The 25,319-nt window shown below is 38.3% G+C and overlaps 1 protein-coding gene across 3 annotated transcripts in view; it reads right to left on the reverse strand.

The window, feature by feature from the left end:
- Positions 1-25,319, reverse strand: part of LOC145998753 (PI-PLC X domain-containing protein 3-like) — an 81,588-nt gene that overhangs the window by 31,249 nt on the left and 25,020 nt on the right. For 2 of the 3 annotated variants that reach the window (XM_083135303.1, XM_083135305.1), the window contains exon 2: positions 12,771-12,845. In XM_083135303.1, the coding sequence (XP_082991429.1) occupies positions 12,771-12,837 (67 nt within the window). In that variant the 5' untranslated portion in view covers positions 12,838-12,845. Of the gene's footprint in view, positions 1-12,770; positions 12,846-20,073; positions 20,188-25,319 lie in introns of those variants that run through there. The other variant, XM_083135304.1, reaches the window with a different exon arrangement.

Consider the following 25,319-nt stretch of genomic DNA (forward strand, 5'->3'; position numbering starts at 1 on the left):
ACATGTGCGCGAAGTGTTTCAGTATGGTGGTGGTGGCTTAATGGTATGGGCGGAATCAGTGTTGGTCGACGTACCCCCCTGCACATTATCCGGAACAGTACTTTGACAGCCTTACGGTACCAGGATGAGATCCTCAGGCCTCATGTTGTCCCAATGGCTGCAGATATCGCTGATCGTTTCATTTTTGTAGATGATAATGCCCGACCTCACCGAGCACGTCTGGTTGACGACATGCTACGGGATGAGGGTATCGAACGAATGGTATGGCCAGCATCCTCCCCAGACTTGAATCCCATTGAACATGTGTGGGACACACTCGGAAGATGCATTGCTGCTGGGCAGCGCCGCCTACAACTCTGCAACAGTTGGAAATGGCCCTTCTGGAGGAATGGGTGAATATCCCGCAGGCTGTCATTGATAACCTTATTGGTTCCATGCAAAACAGATGTGCAGCTGTCATAGCAGTTCATGGCGACCACACGCCTTATTAGAGGTATGGATCTGTTGCGTATCTGTCCATTTCTGTTGTCTTATCACCGTGCTGTTCTCCTGATTTTGTGCAGTACCTTGCAGAAATCACCCCTAGAACTCTGTTGTGCTAATGACTAAATAGACATGTATTGTACTGGTTGAGGACATACTCACCTAATCAAAATACATTGCTACTTTTGACTTACCAACTTTGGTTTTGGGATTTCTTGCTTGCTCCCCTAATTTTTTTGACCAGTGTAGATTAGTTACCTATAATCACCTATAATTGTGAGAAATAGTTTAATTAATAAAACATCTATAATGTATATGGTGTGTGAGAACTAGATTAGTTAGTAGAGCACCTATAATTGTGAGAACTAGTTTAATTCATAAAACATCTATAATCTATATAGGGTGTGAGAACTAGATTAGTTAGTAGGGCACCTATAATGTGTGAGAACTAGTTTTTAGTTTAATTCATAGGACACCTATAATCTATATAGGGTGTGAGAACTAGGTGTGTGTAGGGTATCTACAATGTGTGTGAACTAGTTTAATTCATAAGACATCTATAATCTACATGTATATAGCGTATGGGAACTAGATTAGTTACCTATAATCACCTATAATTGTGAGAACTAGTTTAATTCATAAAACATCTATAATCTATATGGTGTGTGAGAACTAGATTAGTTAGTAGGGCACCTATAATTGTGAGAACTAGTTTAATTCATAAAACATCTATAATCTATGTAGGGTGTGAGAACTACAGAGTGTCCGAAAAGTCACGCAACCCGGTGTTTACAACCGTATAACGGAATAGCGAAACGGAATGAGAAGAAACGCTTTCTGCCAAGAGAATGCCCTGTATATTGGGAAAATTTAGAGAGACAAACATATGTAAGAACATGCATGTTTTAATAACAAAAAACAAAGTGTTGCCAAAGGCGGAAAAAAAATATTTGCAAATCGTGTATATTGATGCACAGAACTCACTGAGGTAAATTATTGCAACATTTCACAATACCAACGAACAATTTGGATGGCCATCTAATGAATTTGACAGAAAAAGAACTTTGGCGAAGTTTCAAAAACATTGCAGAAGGGAATAAATGGGCTGTTCCAAAAATCGATGTTTTCACAATATTACGAGGGACACTGACAACACTGTTAATGTCACGTGTCACTAACAGACGTGTTTCACCTCAGGCTATCACACTAAGGCACTTTTAACGACAAAGGAGAAAGTTGGTTATTCTCGAACATATGCAATAAATTACATACACCTTGTAACCCTGAAATGTGGGTATCACTACAAATTAAAGCATATGTTCGAAGTGTCCACCATTTTCTTGGATACATAAGTTGGTTCGCTTGATCATGTTCTCAGATACCTTCCTGAGGTTTGCAGCACCGATATTATTAATTTCCTGTGTAATGTTTCGTTTCAGCTCCTCCAATGTTCTGGGTCCCGTTTGGTATACTTTCCCCTTTAAGTAACCCCACAGAAAAAAATCTCCAGATGTTAAATCGGGCGAGCGACTGGGCCATAAATCCTTGGATATTAGACGATCACCAAGAAATTCTCTAAGCATACGAAGAGATTCATCAGATGTATGGCAAGTTGCTCCATCTTGTTGTAGCCAAACATCACGTTCGTCTTCTTCCAGGAGAGCAACAAATTGCATTATGAGATCCTCGTACACAGCAGTATCCACTGTTGTCTCAAAGAATAACGGTCCTACAATACGACGTCGCGATATTCCACACCATACACCGATTTTCGGAGAGTGCAAGGGTAGTTCATGCAACTGATGAGGGTTTTCTGTCGACCAATGCCTGGAATTTTGGCTGTTGACATACCTATCCAATTGAAACCACATTTCAGGGTTACAAGGTGTATGTAATTTATTGCATATGTTCGGGAATAACCAACTTTCTCCTTTGTCGTTAAAAGTGCCTTAGTGTGATAGCCTGAGGTGAAACACGTCTGTTAGTGACACGTGACACCAACAGTGTTGACAGTGTCCCTCGTAATATTGTGAAAACATCGATTTTTGGAACAGCCCATTTATTCCCTTCTGCAATGTTTTTGAAACTTCGTCAAAGTTCTTTTTCTGTCAAATTCATTAGATGGCCATCCAAATTGTTCGTTGGTATTGTGAAATGTTGCAATAATTTACCTCAGTGAGTTCTGTGCATCAATATACACGATTTGCAAATATTTTTTTTTCCTCCTTTGGCAACACTTTGCTTATTTGTTATTAAAACATGCATGTTCTTACATATGTTTGTCTCTCTAAATTTTCCCAATATACAGGGCATTCTCTTGGCAGAAAGCGTTTCTTCTCATTCCGTTTCGCTATTCCATTATACGGTCGTAAACACCGGGTTGCGTGACTTTTCGGACACTCTGTAGATTAGTTAGTAGGGCACCTATAATGTGTGAGAACTAGTTTTAGTTTCATTCATAGGACACCTATAATCTATATAGGGTGTGAGAACTAGATTAGTTAGTAGGGTATCTACAATATGTGTGAACTAGTTTAATTCATTAGACATCTATAATCTACATGTATATAGTGTGTGAGAACTAGGTTAGTTACCTATAATTACCTATAATTGTGAGAACTAGTTTAATTCATAAAACATCTATAATCTATATAGGGTGTGATAACTAGATTAGTTAGTAGGGCACCTATAATCTATATGGGGTGTGAGAACTAGATTAGTTAGTAGGGAACTTATAATGTGTGAGAACTAGTTTTAGTTTCATTCATGGGACACCTATAATCTATGTAGGGTGTGAGAACTAGATTAGTTAGTAGAGCACCTACAATGTGTGAGAACTACCTTAATTCATAAGACACCTATAATCCACATGTATATAGTGTGTGAGAACTAGATTAGTTAGTAGGGCACCCTCAATGTGTGAGAACTAGTTTGTCATAATACATCTATAATCTGTATAGGGTGTGAGAACTAGATTAGTTAGTAGGATGTGAGAACAATTTTTGTTTTTAGGACATTAATAATCTGTGTATGGTGTAAAAAGTTTAATTAGTGGGCCACCAATAGCTTATATAGTGTGCTAGAACTATGTTAGTTAATAGGGCATCTATAATAGATCTAGTTTAATTCATAAGACACCCACGTATAATGCATATAGGGTGTGAGAACTAGAATAGTTAGTAGGGCACCTATAATGAAGAGAACTAGTTTAATTCATAAGACTTCAATAATCTATATAGGGTGTGAGACCTAGAGTATTGAGTGGGGCACCTATAATGTATGAGAACTGGTTTAATTAAAAAACATCTATAATCAGTATAGTGCATGTATGAACTAGGTTAGGTAGTAGGGGACTTGTAATATATGTAGGATGTAAGAACTAGTTTTGTTTTTAGGACACACATAATCTCTATATGGTGTAAAAATTGTAATTAGTGGGGCACCAATAACTTATATAGGGTGTTAGAACTATATTAGTTAGTAGGGCAACTATAATGTGTGGAAACTAGTTTAATTCATAAGACACCTAGTATAATACATATAGGGTCTGCAAACTAGATTACTTAGTAGGGCACCTATAATGGTGAGAAGTAGTTTAATTCATAAGACATTTATAATCTATATAGGGTGTGAGAACTAGATTATTGTGTGGGGCATGTATAATGTATGAGAACTGGTTTAATTCAAAAACATCTATAATCCGTATAGTGTGTGAGAACTAGGTTAGGTAGTAGGGGACTTGTAATATATGTAGGATGTAAGAACTAGTTTTGTTTTTAGGACACATATAATCTGTATATGGTGTAAAAATTGTAATTAGTGGGGCACCAATAACTTATATAGGGTATTAGAACTATATTAGTTAGTAGGGCACCTATAATGTGTGGGAACTAGTTTAATTCATAAGACATCTATAATCTATATAGGTATGAGAACTAGATTAGTTAGGCCAGCCGCACACTGGATACGGTACAACACGATGCAGCACGATGATTCATTTTGTTTGTCAGCTAAAATCCGATTGCAGATAAAATCTCTCCCAGTTGCTGGACGCATCCAATATATGAATAAGGGAATGTACATGGCTTTTTAATTTAACTATGTGAAGAAAAGTAAAGTGCTCCCCTGTGCTTTGCACCATGCCATGAAGGCTTGTAGGGGTGTGGAGTTAGGGCCCCACACTTTCTTGATCTCGGCCAAGCTGGTGTTGATGTGATCAGCACCATGCCCCTGGTCGTTTTTATCCCCCAGAGTTTCCTCCAGGTACCCACTTTATATGATGCTGGGCAGGCACCGAAGCCACTTGAACAGGTTGAAAAGTCCCGGTTCTCTCCTGCCGGGTATCGAATCCTGGTCTCGCATGGTAGTCAGAAGATGAGTATTTATTTATTTAATTTCACGAGATTAAACATAAATAGCTTCAATTATTTAGTGGGATTAATAAGTCCAGCCTCACACCAAATCTGAGACGATCTTCTGTTTTGCCAATCTCCTGTGTCAGAATATAATCATGTTTAATTTGCAATTAAATAGAAATATGGCCACCATGATACTGTTACCCATTTCGGAAATTTAGGCCTGAAGGGTCTTTCCAGTCTGTAATCAGAGGTCTGTGGCTCAATTGAATGGATTCACACATGTGCAGATCATTGTGTCGCAAGCTACTCCGTGCGATACCAATTCCCCAGACATTAATACACTTACAAGGGAGTTTATCTGAGTGTCCCCCTCCGATTTCCATGAAACTTGGCAGGTGTATAGAGGGGCTCCGTTCTAAGCTCGTGGTAAACAATGGGGATTTCGACCGAGACCTGGCGTTGCCGGTTTGGAATGTTCGTGGTGAAATCAGGCCTGAAATGTCAGGTGCCTGCGGAATGTAGCTCTGAATCGAAGCAATGTTATTGTGCATATGGTTTAGTGATTTTAGTGCTACTAGTGATAGGTGGTGTGGAACAAAATCCTGGGCCCAGTGAGGGAATGGGAGAGATCAAAGCAATGCTGCAAGAACTCAAGGCTTCGAACGACTCCTTAGTTTCCGAAGTTCGGCAATTCGGCACCTCACTCAAAACCCTCGTCACTAGAGTGGACGTTCTGCAGAGAGATGTTGGCTCCCTTACGAAATGTGTGGAGGAACTGTCTCAACAAAATAACTGGCTGGAACAAAGACTGGACGACCAAGAAGACAGAAGCCGACGCGATAACTTGGTGTTATACGGTGTTGAAGAAGGGGACTCGGGAGAAGACTGGAGCCAGACGGAGACGAAAGTGCGAACGATAATTAAGGACAAATTAAACATCGATCTGCAAGAGGATTCCATCCAGAGAGCGCATCGGATCAACACAAACAGTAACCGAGGTCCTCGTCCCATCGTCTGTCACTTTTTGCGATACAAGGAAAAATAAAAAGTTATTGGATGCCGCAACAAACTGAAGGGAACGAAGATATTTCTGGACCAAGACTTCTGTTATTCCACTCGCAAAGAACGCCAAGGATTACTCGAGCATATGCACCGAGCCCGGAACGCTGGTCACCGTGCGTACATTAGTTATCGCCATCTTGTGGTCGACAACATAAGATATTCCCTGCGCGATCTGCAAGCTGACCCTGGCAACCCTTCTGATGCCCAAAGTGTTGGTCCCTGCCTGGAGCAAAGTGAAAGCGGAGGTCAAGAACCCTCACCCCTCGTTCGTCCAGGAAATCTAGGAATGCAGGATGGAAGGGGGAGCAAGTGGGCAAGAGGTAGCGGTCTCCGAGCTCTTTGAGGACGTCAAGGTAGCCACGCCCAGCGCAACTTGTCAGGTAAGAAGTTTATTTCACCTGTTTGTGTCCCTGCTCTTGTGGAGACGTCAATCAATCTTGCTAGAACTGACCCTTCCAAAACTCTGTGCGACAATGAAAAAAACATAATTAGCATGAACATAATTTATCAGAATCTGAGAGGAGTTCGATCAAAAACCAAACAGTTCTTTTTAAGTGTATTGAGTAACAATTACGATGTGGTCTTGTGCACGGAAACATGGCTAAATTCTTCAGTTTCTGATTCCGAACTACTCGACGATAGATATAGCGTGTTCAGGTCAGATCGCAACACGTTAGAAACTGGCAAAACACTAGGTGGCGGTGTCCTCATCGCCATAAAGAGAAAATTTAATCCTGTAATGGTCGATGCTCTTTTACACGAACAAAGCATTGGCAGTTTAATTACAAAGTTTAAAACAGAATCTGGTCGCGATTGTTACATGTGTGTAGTGTATATTCAACCTGCATCTCCCGTGGACGTATACGAGAACTTCTTTAGTCATATAACTGCACATTATCCTCTGGGTAGCCCGTTGGTCATTGCCGGTGATTTCAACATCCCTGAAATTAAAAATTCCAACACGGAGTTGCTCACGTTAGGCGCATAATGTCGCGAACTGAAATATTTCCTCGATTTCAACGACCTCAAAAGCAAAAATTCCATCCAGAACGCCAATAGTAGAACTCTCGACCTAGTCTTAACAAATATTGAAAATACTAAAATATTTCGCCAAGAGCCTCTGGTAAGCGAAGATAAACACCATCCGGCTCTAGGAATAACTTTAACACAAACCATGCCTAAACAAAGAGCTTTAAATCCAAACATCCAACGATATAATTTCAAGAAAGCAGATTTCATTAATTTGTATCGGAAACTCGAATTAGCTGACTGGGACCAAATAAAAGAATGCGATGACGTAGATATTGCCGTTGATAAATTTTATGAAATAATCGAAAGCATTTTTAATGAATGTGTTCCACGCTCTTGCTCCTCTGTAAAAAAATCTTACCCATGTTGGTTCACGCGGGAAATTATTAAAAATCTGAAAGCAAAATCACGTCACCACAAAAAATGGAAACAAAGAATGGGAAATGTAACACATCACGAAATTAAGTATAAAACTTTAAGAACGAAATTAAAATGGGAGATCAGTAAAGCTTACCAAAACTATATTGAAACTTCAGAAATCAATCTTGCTCACGATACTAACCAGTTTTGGTCCTTCATTGAAAATCAAAGGAAAAATCCACCCGTGCAGCCAACTAAGTATAATGATAAAACCATTGATGATAATGAAAATATCCAAGATCTCTTTGCAAAGTATTTTGAATCCGTATATTCCAAAGAACCATCTATCTACAAAGATCCGCATTCTAATGTAAACATGAACTCACTTCCTAGTATCTTAAATATCTCTGAAATATCACTAAATGAAATTGAGGAAGCCATTAAAAAACTGAAACCTAAAAAATCCGCCGGCCCTGATTCAATCCCCCCTTATGTAATTAAAGGATGTTAGGAAATTCTTAAGTACCCTCTTCACACCCTTTTCAACTTGGCTGTCAGAACTTCGAGATTTCCAGCAATATGGAAAACAACAGAAATCTGTCCGATTCCCAAAGCCGCTGATAAGGCTGACATATGTAACTATAGGCCTATTGCAAAATTGTCAGTTCCAGCAAAACTCTTCGAGCAGATAATATACAAACATATATATTTTCATATTAAACCCATTCTTTGCCCCAAACAGCACGGATTTGTCCAAAAATGCTCAACCGTAACCAATCTTGTCGAACTGACAAGCTACATTGCACCCAGTATAGCTAATAAAGGGCAAGTTGACGTTTTATATACAGACTTTTCAAAGGCATTTGATACAGTTCACCACGATATATTAATACAGAAATTTGCCAACAATAGCCTTTCTCCTCCACTTATTACCCTTCTTTCTTCCTATCTGCAGAACCGCCGACAATATGTCGTGTAACAAGGCTGCAGATCAACCGAATACGTGGCCAGTTCGGGAGTCCCACAGGGGTCGAACCTAGGTCCCTTGTTATATTTAATTTTTATAAACGATTTGCCAGAACTACTCACAAAATGTGAGACATTAATCTTTGCTGATGATGTTAAAATATACAAAAATATCGAAAACGCTGATGACTGTACAATATTACATGAAGAGCTGAATAACTTGCTTCAGTGGTGTGAAATTAATAAAGTCAGCCTAAACCTAAAGAAATGTAAACTTGTATCATTCACCCACAACAGACACCCTATTCAACATTCATACACTATTTCTAATGTGTTAGTACAAAGTGAGAATATAGTTACCGACCTAGGGGTCACTTTTGACCAAAAGTTAACATTCCAATCACATATTGCCGGCATTTTAAGCGAAACTCACAGAAATTTGGGATTTATAATGAGAATGGGTCATCAATTTAGAAAAAAGGAAACATTTCTCTTGCTATATTATACGCTCGTCAGATCTAAACTCGAATATGCTTCTCTTGTTTGGAACCCGCAATTCAAGAAAGATATCGAAAAATTAGAAAAGCTTCAAAATAAATTTCTCAGATATCTACTATTTAAACTTGATGGTACATATCCAAAACTCACTCCTAGCAACATATTACGCGAAATCTTTAATATTCCGTCACTCGACGAAAGGAGGCAAACAAGTCAAATAACTTTTCTCTCCAAGCTTATCAATGGTAAAATAGATTCTTTTAATCTGTTGTCGAATTTAAATTTTTATGTGCCAAACTGTATGTTAAGGCACACTGATCTCTTTCAAATCCCCCTTGGAAGAACCAAAATGACCGAAGCTGAACCCATGAGGAGAATGTGCAAGTTATTTAATTCAGTTTCTAAGAATAATCCAAGTGTAGACTTATTTAAATGTAATTGTAACATAAGATCTAATCGCTGAATTTCTGTATGTTTTGTTTTGTTTTGTTCATTGAATTTTGGTTTTCATTCAGCTTGTAAGGTTATATCCAACAGTTTAGCTTCATTTATTATTGTATTGTCTCTGTGTTCCCTTTGCTTCTATAATCTAATAATTAATTTCTTCTCACAATTGTTTTTAAATGTAAAATGTATATTGCGTCATTCATATTTCTTGTTAATTTTCTTAGTTATGTTCTTGTTTATGTAATGGTGTCATCCCATATTGAACACTGTAATTGGGCATGCGCCTGTTGTGTTTCAATTAAATAAATAAATAAATAAACAAAAGATCGCAACTTGATGCGAGGTGACTCAAGTCAAATGTTTCGTCTGGTGTGCTGCCGCTCATAAAAGCCTCATGTTAATTGTTCCGCAAGTTAGGTTGCAGCAAAAGTGACTCATTATGTCACGTCGTGTTGGATCCTGTGTACGGCTGGCCTTAATGGACACCTAAAATCAGTGAAAATTTGTTTAATTAGTACAGGTGTGTGAACTAATTTAATTAGTAGGGCATGTTTACACTGATGATCCATTACATTATGACCATCCCGACCTGGGAACATTTAGAGTGCCTGGAGTGTGGAGAGTAACATGTGACATGCTGGCAACATGGTATATATATTGGGCAGGTCTATATGCTTGCTGTAAGTAGTGTCTCCAGCGTCAGACAGGAAGAACGGCCGATCTCTCCCAGTTTGATAGAGGTCAAATTGTGATGGAATGGTGCCTTGGTACCAGCATCTCTGAAACAGCGCTGCTCGTTGGCTGCTCTCGTGCCACTGTTGTGAGCATATATCGAAAGTGGTGCAATGATGGGCAAACAACAACATGTTGTCCAGCCGTGTCTCGATAGCAGCTCATTGATGCCAGAGGCCAGCGGAGGCTATCAGACATTGTTTGGAGTGACCGCAGGGTCACAGTGTGAGAAATAGCCCCCAGGTACAACAGTGGTGACCAGGACAATGTTCCACAGCACATGGTACATCGTACACTGCTGTGCATGGGCCTGCGGACATAATCTGATAGCTCATTAGGTAGGTGGTCGTAATGTAATGGCTCATCAGTGTAATCTATCTAGGATATGAGGACTAGATTAGTTAGTAGGGCACCTATAATCTGTATAAGGTGTGAGAACTATTTTAGTTAATAGGACACCTATGAGGAGCATCGTAAAACATCGTTTAGAACATTTATATTCTTATTAATTGTGTTTCAGGATTTGTTTTAACCAGAATATTTAATTTCTGGTCTAACCGAAGAAAGATTTAATGAAATTTCTGAAACAATAGGTACCAAATAAGCCTACTTTCTAAAACTACAGACAAATACAAATGAATCATTTAATATAAGGATACAAGATGATAATACTTTCATACATATACAACATAACACAAACTAGTAACAAGAAAAAAGCAAATTCTTTCACAAACATTAAGCTTGAAGCATGAATATAGCCAACACGAACTCTTTATCAACCTTTAAAGTGCATATTTTGTGTTTACTAACTTTTCAGTAAGTAATAAACTTTTGAGAAGACGTTGTGAAAGCCATTGTTTTGTACTATGTATATATTTGTGTGCATGTAGTGGTGGTGATGGTGGGAGGACTTGCAAAATTTACAGTCAACCTCCCAAGAAAAAGAGCACTAACCAATTTTAAGATAACTCCCGGTTATCTGCTTACTAGAGCCATGGGATTTCCTCATAAAGGAGGTTCCAGGTTTGGTTCCAAATGGAGATACATTTCACAGTGGTTCCAGGCCCAATTAACCTGTCCATGCATAAAATGGACTTAAAATAAACTTCACTAACTTTGTTTTTTACTAGAACAGGTGAAAATATTTTAAGCAATGTAACTTATAGTGGTGTGTTGCACCGTTACAGACCACATAACTGTAAGGTTATTAAATTTTAAGTTTACAAATTATACATCTTTCTATGTATTTTTAAAGGTTAATAAGAGCAAGCAAGAAAACAAAGGCATAGATAAATAGATAAGGTGAACATACATTTGCAAGTGCAAGTATTACAGAGTGTCCAACGTCCTTGACTCTTCACAACACTACTACTAAACTGAAATTAAAGAAATATTTGTGCATACTTACAAATATTGTTATTCAAGTATCCATGCTGCTACTGCTTTTACCATGGATTATCTTCATCCAGAATTGTTCTTGAGATATCAGATACAGTTGATTTTTCTTGTTTTTCTGATTTCACTCATGTCACAGAAAAGTTTAATATCTAGTAACTAGTATGTTCTATGTAAAGAAAATATTTAAAGTTGGGCAAACTTTGCACATATTTCTAAAACTAGATTTATTTTATAAGTAATAAAATTAAAGATAAATACATGTTAATCCTATAGTCGGCTTGTGATGTTTTCAATTTTTACAAATCAGCATCGAGTAAGTATCAGAAAGTTCTGTCAATGACATTCTGTCATCATGCAATGATGTCAATACTCAATAATTTATTTAGTTTGTGTTACTGGATGCATTCAAATAACAGGCTATGTTTATGTCATTGAAACAATCTGGAACAGATTCTGAAATTGAAAAGGCATATTTTTCCACCCAGGCTTGCACTTCGGCTAGGACCATTGCTACAGCTCAAAAGCTCAGAATATCCTAAATTATACCTATTTCGGGTGCTCCACAAATATTTAATGTCCCTTGAGCATGTAGACGTGCTGTTTTTGCACTGCCAGGTTCAATATAAAAAAGCCTTCCAAAGTGAACCTGACAGTTTGAATCTTTGAAATCATTGTTTTGACATTAATGATGCCATACAAAAATGGATATTTTACATCTTTAATTTATACATGAATATAGGTTCCTTAATACGTATCACCCTCAAACCACCTGTACATATTACATACTGAGTGGCCAGAATTAAAGTTGCCCTATTTAGAGGTGTCTGGAGTCTTTTCAAAGCAACAGATTGCACTGAAACATGGTATAGAGGTTGTGGAGATAATGGGGAAGTGAATGCTGATGAGAAAATAGTTCAAACTTTTACCACCAGGTTGAAATGTGGCACTGAAGTCTGGTGCACGGTGAACATCATCACTGGAAATGCTTTGTATGCCCATTGATCACACTGTCTTATGCTTCCCAAGGGTCATTTGCATTGACAGGGTGCATATTGAACACTATTGTGCAGACATAAATTCAATTGTTACTTCAGCGCCACTTTTCAATCTGGTGTTGAATATTTTAACTACATTCTTTTTCATCAGCATTTGCTTCCCCATGATCTTTGTAGCTTCTACACCAAGTTTCAGTGACACTGAGTAGAGCCACCTATTTAACACAGCATATAGGTACACCATATCAAAGTTCTGGAAAGGATGGTATATTTCAAGAAGCCATACAGTTTGCAGTGCAAAGACACACATTGAACTGGTAAACCAACATTACACCAACAAGCTGTCTTGGGTTCCATCACCGAGAAATCACCACCATTTCAGCATTTTGAACAAAACAGAAGCTCTCGCACACGCACATAGATATAAATATTAATACTTTACCTGCTTTTTCTTCCTCAAGAGAGTTTCCAATGCTGCAAACAAGGACCAATGTCAGGTACAGCCACATGCTGCAACCTAGAAAATTTAAAATTCATAAATATTCATGTGAATTATTGGTGTTTGCATAATAGGTACTCAAAAACAAAAATTGTAAAACTTTTCATTATCAAAAGTGAACTTTCAAAAGTTATCTTCCTTGGTCATCATGCTGTTCAAGAGTGTGTGTGCACGTCACTTCTCTTGAAGGCAGCTTTCACACAAAAGATATATACAACGCATTGTGTTTGTCAAAAGCATGTAGCATTTTGAAACTTGCAGAGATAAATAGAAGTTCTGTATTTACTCATGTATGATGCACACTTTTTTTTCAAAATTTTTGTCCCCAAAAACTGTTGTGTTTTATGCACGAAGTAATTTGGACAGCAAACATGAAACCACGCATGTTGATACTATGTCACTGCATGTAACACGTATATACCAACATGCGCAAATACAAATTACCAGGTTGGGTTTCTTTAGTAATAATATTTTTTTAAAATACATTTCCCATGATTTTTTACTTTTTAATTGAACATTTTACAACATCAAGAAATGCACCGCCATTCTGACAGAATACGAGCATGCACTTCCCATCACACGAGATGTGTATCAGCGCTATTTGTCGGGCAAGAAATAATAGCAAAGAACTTCCTGAGCGCTCTCTTTCTTCCACAACAGAATAAACAAGTTGGTTACAGAAGTAAAAGCTTTGGGATACAAAACAGTGGAGGGGGAGGTGGCATGGGTTGGTGACTCATTGTATACACAAGAAGATATTATCCTCTTGATCCACATAGCAACATTTGACTCATTGAATAGGTACGATGACATTTGCTCTTGTTCAGCATAACAGCAGCTTTATGATCTACAGTGGCGTCGCTAGGCCATCTGCTTTGGGGGGGCTGCAACCAGATACATGACTTACTACTATTGTAAATATTTTTAATGTTTGAAAATAGCAAAGTGATTAATAAAACAATAATATATAACAAGCATAAGGAATTAAAACTAACATAGACTTACTGCATTAATTTTTATGAAAACAGATGGATATTCTTGTCCTGTTTTTCTAATGCCGGTGAACTATGTCTTTATGTATCAGCTGTACTCTGCGGTTCGAATTTCTTGCAAAATTATCAATAACACAATCCACACACAATTCATGACACTCGTCCTTTTCTATGGCCAGTATTGCAAGTCAGGAAAATCTGTCTTGGCCCATACTATTACGCAAAAATGTCTTGATTCTCTTCAAACAGCTAAAACTCCTCTCACACGATGCTGATGTCACAGGAATTGTCACTGCAATTTGCAACATTCTGCATAAGTTCGGAAAACCTGTCTTTTGGAATGGCGTTCATTAAATGTACTATGGATGTGATGGTGTATGTCAAGTTCTTTAGGTAATTTTTTCCAACCATGATTTCAGCGATCGGCACTTGTAATTGAAAATAGTCATAAAAACCACTCAAGAATTGAGGGTTCAAAAACAAGTCAAAATTTGTTGTAAGTAAAGAAGGTGACATATGCTGAATTCCAACCAGAACACTGGAAGTTGCTTTATCTTTGAAACGACTTTCCAGCTCATTCATCATTCGATCAATGATAGTGTAAAAAAGTCCGCAGAATGGAAGTTTATCGGTATCAGTTTTGTGCCCCAGGTTTTCATTTACAACGTGGTCTTTCAGTGATGATGGTAATGTGTGAACACGTTTGTGAACTTTTGAATAATATTCAACACTTGTTTCGTTGAGAGTTACCTTCTGTTTCGCAAATAACTCTGCCTCTTTGTATACAGAGTTAAAATATTATTCATTTCGCATACCGCGTAAAGTGTCAAGCACTGCATTAACACCTGCAATTGCCTCCACAATATCAAGGCTTGGTGACTGCAACTTGTTATTGAGAATTTCTGTTATGGACAGAAGCTCAATGAAAATAAACAGAGACGTCATGGTTGAGAATTTTCTCAAAAATTCATAAAGGCCAAGGGCTGTACATTTATCTGCTGAATCTGATGGTTTCCTCAGATATTTCAAAAGAGCATCATAAGTTTTTCTCACCTCAAGTAGAGACTTATTTGGCAAGCCCATCTAGTGCTACTTAGATTTTTTAGTTCTGCACGAACATTTAACTCTGTCTGTATTTCTACAAACCGTGTATGAGCTATTCCGGACGTAGAAAAGTAGGTATACAAACACTTGAGGATATCAAAAAAATTTCCAACTTGAGGAATATCAGTACAAATGTTAACGAGAACCAAATTTAACCTGTGAGCATAGCAATGAACATATAGTGCAAAGGGATGTTCTTCCCTAAATAGCCGTTGAACATCAGTATTTTGGCCACTCATGACAGCGGCACCATCATACCCCTGACCAACACATATTGCATTTTTTATATCATATTCAGACAGCTTTTCACAAAGTCGTGCCTTTAGTCCCATTGCACTTAAATCTTTAACATTCAAAAAACAGAAAAACCTCTCATTAAGTTTGTTATAAATAAAATAGCGAAGAGACACGCTCATTTGTTCAACCTTATCTATGTCCCTTGTATCGTCTGCAATAACTGCAAAATAGCCACTTTCATTTACCTCTGTTAATATTGTTTTTCTCAGCAAAGCTGCACTACATTCCAGCAGAACGTTCTGGGAGTCTGGAGAAAGATACGTGGTATTCTTTGGCATAACGTTTTGAAATGTTACACTAAAATCAGTATCAAACTTCCCTAATGTCTTCAGAATTTCATGCACATTTCCTTGAAACTTTCTTCACTTTCATCATGGCCTTTTTGTGCTATGCACTGCCTACCTGTGAGGAATAACACTTCAACAATGCGATGAAGATAAGAACTGCGTTTTTTTATTTCATTCACACTGGCATTTCTCAAACGATTAACTACTGTCCCCAATTTTCCTGTACTTTGGAACGTCAGCCATTTTTCAGTTGCTATTACATGAGAAGCAAATTTCTCGTGATCTTTAAATTTGTCTATAGCCTTTTCCAGTTACGAACACCAATACTGGTAAATGCAGGATCTGCCTTACCTATCTGGCCTACGAAATGTCTACAGGGAAAACAAAAGGCTGCATCGTGTTTAACACTGTACTCATCCACCGGAAACTTTTGTACCATACTTCATTAAAACACCTATTCTGGTTACCGGAAACACTACCTGGAAATATGGAAAGAAACGGGTTGTTTAGGCCCTTCGCTTTTACTGCCTAAATCTGAAGTGATGAAACTCTCGACTTCTTTTGTAGATGAACTTGGAGTGGGAGGACATGTTTCCGATTCAGCTGGTGCAGTTGAAGCAGGTACCTTATCTTCATCGAGACAATTTGTGGCTGTGCTGCATTCGCTTAAAGCTTCCTATTTCAGGCGCTTACTTCGAATAATAAATTTGTCAATTGTTGTACGAACAACAGCAAATGTCACAAAAAGCTTTGATAACAAACACACAATATCACAAACTCCGTAACACAAAACGCACCACTACCGTTTCCTCGCGTAGCAACCGTTGTGAAACTAGAACAAATGACGGCGATCGTTTGCACTGTTGCCAGCTAAAGACATGACGTGTCAGATGTAAGATTGTGGTTTAAAAAAAATATGTCACAACAAAACGATTCTTTCCCAGAATATGTATCTAGAGGTATGTTCCTGCATTAACAATTGTTCAAATATGTTTTCTCGAAATACTGTATGTAATAATAGCTAAAAAATTGGGGGGGCTTATTGAGGGATTGGGGGGGCTGAAGCCCCCCCCAAAAAGGGCCTAACGACGCCACTGATGATCTACATTAAGAAAGTCATTTCTCGAACCTGAATTGTACTGTGCGTTATATATGAGATATAATTGTTTGTCACTTTTCCCATCAAAAACCAGGATATGCATTATACATGTGTAAATACAGTATTCTCCTTTGTGTCTGCAGTGTCAGAGGTTCCAGTTTCAGATACTGGCCAAGGTGTGCATTTGACCCCATCATTCATTGTTCATCCTCATTTTTGGGATGAACCCAAGAAAGGCTGTAAAATCCAAAGTAGATATAAAATAGAAACACGTTAAGGTAGAGGAATTCTATGTGTCCTCCAGTGTAAATAACTCATTATATCAACAGACTTCACAATAGAAAGAACTTTCAGTAACATACTTAAAAATGGCATATTTATGAAGATTAAGTAATTTCTTAATTGGACGACGTAATGTTTAATTTCTGGATACCTAAATATAGAAAGTTATTAATTTTATTTAAATAATACTGATAAAGTCCCAAGAGCTGCAGTGGTTTAGTCGGTAAGGCATCTGACTGTCATGTGGGAGACCTGGGTTTGATTCCCGGGGTGGGTGATTTAAGTTCGGAATTTTTCTGGCCTTGTCCCCCATAAAGTGGCTTTGGGGCTCACCCAGCCTCAAATCAATGGGTACCTGGGGGCAACTCTGGGGGGTAAAGGTGGCCAGAGCATGGTGCTGCTCACATCACCTCCAAAATGGCTGAGATCGAAAATGTGTGGGGCCCTACCACCACATCCCCTAAATGTGACTCCATAGTGTGGTGCTATATGCATGGGAAACTTTACCATTACCTTTACTGATAAAGTCCCATCATAATATTTATTGTTACCAATATTGTAGGAATTCAATAAACAATGTTAATAGAACTTCCCGAATGTTTGCATTGCTTCATAATCTATAGAGTAGTAAGAGTATGCTGATTTTAAGTGCTAGATAGAGTTATCCACATTAAAATTTAATATTAACCAGTGATATGACAGTGTTGCACAACCACCAAATATTTCTGAAGAGAAATCTTCAATAATGTAATCCTTTCCTCCACTTTTGCATAGAACCATATTATTTTGAAGATCAGTAATGTGAGAAGTCAGATACAGTCACAATTTGCTTAAGAAAAAGAGGCAAGATTTCACAGAAAAACAATGGCTGCAGAGGTGGTTGTTGCATGGCTGGAGCAACAACCAGCCACACACTGATTTCTACAGAGCTTCGCATGACATTTTCCCTATTCCATCGCTACAGGCCACTTGTTGCAATTGGGGGGGGGGGGGGAGGCAGTTGATGACCTAATATTTTCACTTAAAGGTTTAGCATAGAGGGATCTTATCACCGTTAATGTTCAATGTTATATTCTTTAAAAAGATGAACTTCTTTCAAACAATGAAATCTTCAAGTAACAAGGGGGGCATTACTTTGTATGTGATTGGATATACCCATGACATAGTGGAAGTGTTTGAAACTCTTTTACCAATTGAACAAAGACTAACATTGTAGGAGGATATTTTTGTAAAACTACAGAAGTTCATTCTAATGTTAGACCAACAGTGTTCTATATGCTATCCAATATTTGTATGTGAATTTTGTTTAGATTCGGCTTTCCTTTACTTGGAGTAAACAAGAGTTCGATTTCTGCATCAGAGCTGTGACATGAAAATAAAAAAAAAATACACTAAATATACACAGGAATGGGATTTTGGAGGTTCTGGACCTACTCTACATGACCTCTTGTTTTGTATGCATCAATACTGAGTTTGTAAAACAGTGATATGGAATGTAGTTCTTAAATCACAGGATGAACTTTCATCAAGGCTTTAGCCTCCCACTCCCAATCAGAGGATGTGCTCATGATTATGAATTCATCCATTTCCATAATTGATATATTACTGATGAATTCTGATTTAGGAAAAGAAAAAGCCATACAAGAGGCATGGCGTGCATGTAACCGGTGTTACCGCAGGTAACAGCAAATTGGAAAGAAATTAAAAAGTTTCTTCTCAATACAATAACAACATTGTTAAATACGTTAACCAACAGCATTGCAGTTGAGTGTATATTGCAGAGGACATTTTTTCTGCAGCCGACAAAAGAGAAGAGGCAGGCCATTCCCCATACCCTCAAGAGGTAACAAGAGGAAAGGGTGTGCTAATGCAAGGGAACAGTGAGGAAAGACCTAGAGGCAAGTGTGCAGGGGGTTTATTCATATGCCTGTTTAGGGGCCCAGTTACCGCTGCGGCCTACTGGATCAGCAAGTGTTGTCACATTGTTGTCCAGAAAAGAGTTAAATCCCACATAAAACGGGGATACTAATTTATTTCTCTAAAGCAACAAGAGCTAGACTGCGAAGCCAAAGCTGAATTTGACTACAACTGAGGCCGTTTATGTAATAGACGAAAAGATAAGTACTTGATGCGATTTGTGATTTGGACAAACCTTGCTCCAAAAAACTAAGTTGGCAACAGTAGTACGTACATCTGGACTTCCCTTCCACTGCTGGAGGAGGGGAATTCTGTCCTCTGCTCACCGCAGAAATGTCAAACTGACCCAAGAAATGTGTGTTCTTCTTCCCCTTTCCACCTCTTTGCAAAGAAACAGAGATAGTTGACGAGGCTCGGCCATTATTCACTGGATTTTTGCGGTAACTCTCTCATGAGTGGTAGTTCTTTCTAGGAGTGATTGTGGCTAAATCATTGAGCGGATTGAAAAAAGAAAAGGATGAAATTTTTTGTGAGGGTGGGGCCATGGTAGGGTGGAGATGATAACGTCTGATGGCCGGTAACACTTTTGAAAAAGTCACGCCACGCCACTGAGCCATACATTAGAAATTTATTTGCAAAACAAAAAAGGCCAACAATAAAACTCCTTTATTCATAAAAGCACCAACAAAAAGATAGATAACTCGTGATGCAACAGCCCATGAGTGCCATGTGACCTACGCCTGGCCTCACACATGCCTGGTTTTCCATGACCAGGTTACGCTACTCATTCGTACCTCCGAAATTTCCTTGTGATGGTGGGTGGCCATCATACCTTAAACCGGCTGAAAACTCGAGAGAAAAGTTGTTACGCTTTCCCCCAGGAGACTCAATGCCTGACCGCACAGCCACGGTGCAAAAAAAAAATTTTAAAAAATGGTGTTTTGCAATTACAGACATATGTGATCAATACAATCAGTAACATGGTACCATCTCCATCCTAGATACCAAAATCTGTGTTAATGAAGGCAGAAATTAATCAGGCAACAACAAAAAGAGCAATGTGGAAATACGGAACTTTACTATGCAATTATTAGCAATCTTACCAATTAACTGGTGTATCTTTTTCTCTTCACGGTTATCAATTAATCTGTCCAAGCTATAAAACTTTAGAAACATCATAAATAGTATATTAATTTAATAAATTCCTTATTGTATAATTCCAGGAAATTTTGATTTTCTGCTTCCAATTACTTTCATATTTGGCTTACCTGATATTTTGTTTTCATGATTATTTCACTCAAACCTGAATTCATGCATTCTACATTTTCCATTTGATCATTTCGGTCAAGAAAAAACTACTGAAACAAAAATTTTGAATTAAAATTGAAATCAACAAAGATAAATATGCATCCATGGCAACATTTTTTACAATGAACAACAAAGTAACTCATTGTTAGAAGTATAATAATTACATACTGGTATCCAATGATCAGATTTTTTTGACAGCTTTGGATGTTAGAGTTGTCTCATATTAATTCAAATGTAACACAATTCCTGCTATTCTTATCATATTGTCTTTCATATTCACCACAGATGTCTTTTTAATGAATGTATCACAATATCCTGTTGGTGAATCACAGTCATTTGTTTGAATCACTCGCATCAAAATCGGATTCGTCCATACTTCTGTGTACTTTTAAACATGTAGCCATAGGGCCACAGACAAACTTTCACTAAGTGCAAGGTAGAAAAATTCAACTTGTACTACACTTTTCCTTATCATGTGGCTTAAGGGCTTCATTAAATGTCAAAAGGTGTAATTACTGAAATGTTAAAACTCACAACTTTCCCCAGAATAAAATGGTTTATATTCAAGTGGAGCTGATGGGAAGCTGACACGAGATTCCGTAAGCGGCAAAAGATTGTTAGGTCATCCACATAGATGAGATCATGTAAAGGGGCAGGTTGCTTTTCATATAATTGGTGACTGCTGTAGCAAACAGTCACACACTGTTCTGAGTGACACCATTCTCTTTTACATGAGGATCCAAACAGAAGTTCTCAACACTTAAATGGAAATATCAATCAGATAAGAAGTTTTCCATAAAGTAAGCCAGGTGATCAATAACGCCCCACGAGTGAAGATGCTTCATGATACCAAATTGATACGTTGTATCATAGGCCTTTTGGAGGTCATAGAAAACTGCATTAAGTGTTCCTTCTGCTAAAAAGCATCCTGATGCATTTATAACTGAACCAGATGGTCCAGCAGGGAACAGTTTGGGTGAAACCCACATTGCTAATCAAAAAGTTCGCCTCCAAGAACTAGGTGAGACGCTTGTTGTCCATGCATTCCATCAGCTTGCACATACAGACGATAGGCCTGGGTAAATTTCGTGTCAAAATGACCATAAATTGGGCCTTTGTGAAAAATTTAGGTGGTGTTGAGAAATATTTTGGATGTGTGTGGATCACTGGTCAGAAGGAAGATGACGCAACATCTCATAGTGGATGATATCTACCCCAGGAGCTATGCGCGATAGATATTCTTACAATACCGAAGTGCATTATCATACTCCCATGAATTGTAAGTCGAGTTGTAGGGCTCTATGTTCCACTTGTTCTGGTTCTTCTCACGAAGAAATGTGGTTGGTAATCGCTATAAAATGTGCCTTCATCCTCCAGGGCACTCAGTGAAGAAGTGGATGGATGCACTCCTCTGGATGTGATGTACTTTAGTCCAGTAACGTGCACTGAGGAGTAGCTAGTCTAGCAGAGAAAGATCAATCAATCTCACATCTCTAATTATTATTTTCAAATCACAATATTTATTGTCTTGTTGAAGCCACAGTCCATATGCAACACTGTTTTCACACGCTTTTCGCGATCTTCGGGCAAGGCTGGAAGGAGTTACTCTAGCTGCTTTTCCTCCGCCTCACCAGTTTCAAGTAGAAACAGCCGACGGAAGGGAAAGGGAAGATTTCTCTGCCTCTACCTCTCTTGCCTCCTCGCCCCCCCCCCCCCCCCCGGCTGCAATGGTTGAAAGGTCGTGGTTTCAAGTGCTCCAGTCTATCTTCTATAGGAACAGATAGGTTATTGGTTTACCCATGATTCTATTGTAAATCCTCTAAAGAAATCGGGGGGGGGGGGTTTCTGCAGTACTTATTTGATTTTTTTAAAATTTGATTTGCTCTATTTTACTTCTCTTTTTGTCCCAATTTGGCTAATTTGCGAAGATGGAGATGATAGTGATGATATGATGAAATCCATACCCAGGCAAGGAATCGAACCTGGGACCCCCCTGCAGTACTTATGTTCTCTGTATTTACACCACAACTTTTTACACGTTGTACAATGTGTATGTATAATATGGGATGTAGTTTTATTATTTATAAAATGGGAACGTATCATGTGCAGACAAAAATGTTATGCTTTATTTTTTCAAATATGGAATATATAATGATTAAATAAAAATATTTGCTCACGCTTTCTCTCTCTCGCTCTCATTTTAGTAGTGTTTTATTTAAATATACTAATCTCTTGGCCTTCAATGAAAACAATTGGGTAAGCTAAACAGTCATAAATACGGATGCATTTATTTGGGCAAGAGAACTCGCGTTCTTATTGTTGTTGTTGGTTTGGTTTATTTTACTTCGCTTTTATGCCACATTTGGTTATCGCGAAAATGAGGATGAGAGTGCAGTGGCGTGCCCAAGGGGTTGGGGGTTGGTGGGGGTCATAACCCCCCCTTTCGGTCCATTATTTCCAAAAAGGAACGTTAACGACAGAAAAATATGGCAAAATGAGGGCTGATTACCTAAAAAAAAAAAAGTACCTATAACCCCTCCCTTTCCTAAAACCTGGGCACGCCACTGTGAGAGTGATATATGATGGAATTGTTGTAGCTCTCAAAGAACAATCCAGGTCCGGATTCGAACCTGTGACGAGCGTGCATTCTTGTTGTACTCTGCAGTGAATAACGGAGGAATGAAAAATTTATTCCAGAACTCAAAAAGCCAAAGGAATATTATTGAGAAAACTACAAAAAGGTGGGTATTGTTACCTGCTTATCCCCTTTAATATATTGATTTTTTGCCACCTGTCTTCACTTTTTCTAGTTCTCTAGATTTAATCGCGATAAGTAGCTAATGAACTTATGGAAGTCATGCGGGCAATCATAAACAGAACTGGACTCCTGATTTCACAGTGCCCTGCAGATACACTGGGAGGGAATTATTTTTATTTTGTTTCTAGCGTTGGTCTTCCATCAATTTACCTAACTTCTGCCATGACGATGAACGTTGATTAAATGAAACGGGTGAAGGGTGGATACAAACATTCCTGCACAGGTCAGGGCTGGATTTCGGATCCTTCAGTAACGAAATCGTGAGATGGAGGAAATAGGGAAATCACCAATGCAAATTTTTTTAAAAAAACGTTAATCATACCCAAATATGTTTTTCAAAAATCCAATTGAAAATTACCACTGAGAAAAGATGCAGTTTGCTTTACCCGACCGATACCCACGTATCCGAATGGTTAGCGCTTTCCTCTCGTCTTTGTTATCGGCCTACCTCCGCGGGAGAGTGCAAGTTGTCCCGGATCGGTACCCGGTGGAGGCACATAGTAGTTCGAATCCCACTTTAAACTGTAGGGCCAGTCCCGAATAGCCTTTCTGTGCATAATGTGCAAATCAGCCAACCATGGAGGAGTAGTTATAACATTGTGCTACGCCACCAGGAGTTCCGGGTTCGAACCCCGGCCTGGGCATGAGTGTTCTTTGTGTTTGTCCCTTCATTGATTTCGTATCTTCGCGATTAACCAAATGTGACAAACATCGACGTTGATTAACAAAAATCTAATGAAATCATTGATTGATTGTTTGATTTGGTTCATTTTAATTCTCTTTCCTGCCACTTTTGGCTAATCGCGAAGATGATACGAAGGGACACACACAAAGAACACCCATGGTCAAGCCGGGATTCGAACCCGGGATCTCTGGCTTAGTAGTCAAATCAAATAGTTTTCGATTTTTCGAAAGGGGGTGGGAGTTACGTGGAGTTTTTTTTAGTAGTTATTCCTCATTTTGCAATCTTTTCCTGTCCTTGACGTGCTTTTTTTAGGAATACTGGGCGCTAAAGGGGGGGAGGGGTTATGACCCTCATCAACCCATCTTGGACACACCACTGTTTGCTACCCCAAGTGTCGACGTCACCGCACGTCATTGCATTAGTCCAAACGTCTTTGGAAGAAGACACGTATAGGACCCACTCAGCACGCCTTCTTACCAGGCCCGTAGGCAGGCAGGAGCCAGGGGGGGGGGGGCTGAGCCCCCCTGGCACTGCCATGAGCCCCCATTGACATTAGGTAAAACTATTTTGTTTCATTTGTTTGCAGTGAAGAGTGAAAATGTAGAGAGCTCACAACTTGAAGGATAAATGCACAGAACATGAACAGCAGCTATTTATCACATTCGCTCATCTTGTTTACGAGTTGAAGACCAAGTAGCTGCAAGTATTTAGAAGATTCTTTATACTTTAGAAAGTTCTTTCATAGAGGAGCTTCTTTATCTGTACCTTTGGTGCCCCTGTGACTTTCATGTCATCATCCACATTCCTTCCACATCTGCATCAAAGGCCAACCAGAGGCGCAACCACGAATTTTTGTCTGGGAGGGCAAGTACCAGGTTAAATGTACCAATAATAATAATAATAATTATTATTATTATTATTAATAATAATAATAATATTTTAAATAATAATGCTAATAATAATATTATTATATTGTTATTGTTATTAATGATTTGCTTTATTTTACTTAACTTATTGTGCCACTTTTGGCAAATTTGGGGATGATTGATGATGAAACATCCATGCCCAAGCTTGGATTCGAACCCGGGACCAATATTATTATTATTAGTAGTAGTAGTAGTAGTAGTAGTAGTATCAAAGACGTTATTACCCTCGTAAATTATGCAAAAAGGGGATAGAAGTTGGTGCTAAAGCATTTGTGTTCGAACAAACGATTTGAATTAAGTTTTTCAACATGTTCAATTTCACATTAATAATGGAAAACAAGCACACAAAAGTAGTTGTATTTACGGTGGGATAAACTCAGGAAAGTATGAACCCCCCTCAAGCAGCTTTGCTATACTTAAAACAGGCTCAACATGCCCATATGAGCTTTTTGCTCAAGTGTGGAATCTTGTCTAATCCAAGATTTTTGTAAAAAAGCTCTTATGGAATCCATGAGAAAGTATGACCCCCCTCAGATTGATTTGGCTATACTTACAAAAGGTACTTCTGTGAGATTGTTGTCCATAAATTTGTCAAAAATATGCACCTCTTGATATTGTATGATATTTTAAGTATAGTAACTGTTATAGTGCCCTAGCATGTATAGATTTCAAAATTTTGTTAATATTGTATTTTTCAGAAAATTCTATTTATAAAAATTATAGAGACATAAAATATAGAGAATCTCGAGTAGAATATGTATACAAAATTTCAAGTTA

The sequence above is a fragment of the Lepisma saccharinum genome, chromosome 14 (genome assembly GCF_977018435.1).
Source record: "Lepisma saccharinum chromosome 14, izLepSacc3.1, whole genome shotgun sequence".
NCBI lineage: Eukaryota > Metazoa > Arthropoda > Insecta > Zygentoma > Lepismatidae > Lepisma > Lepisma saccharinum.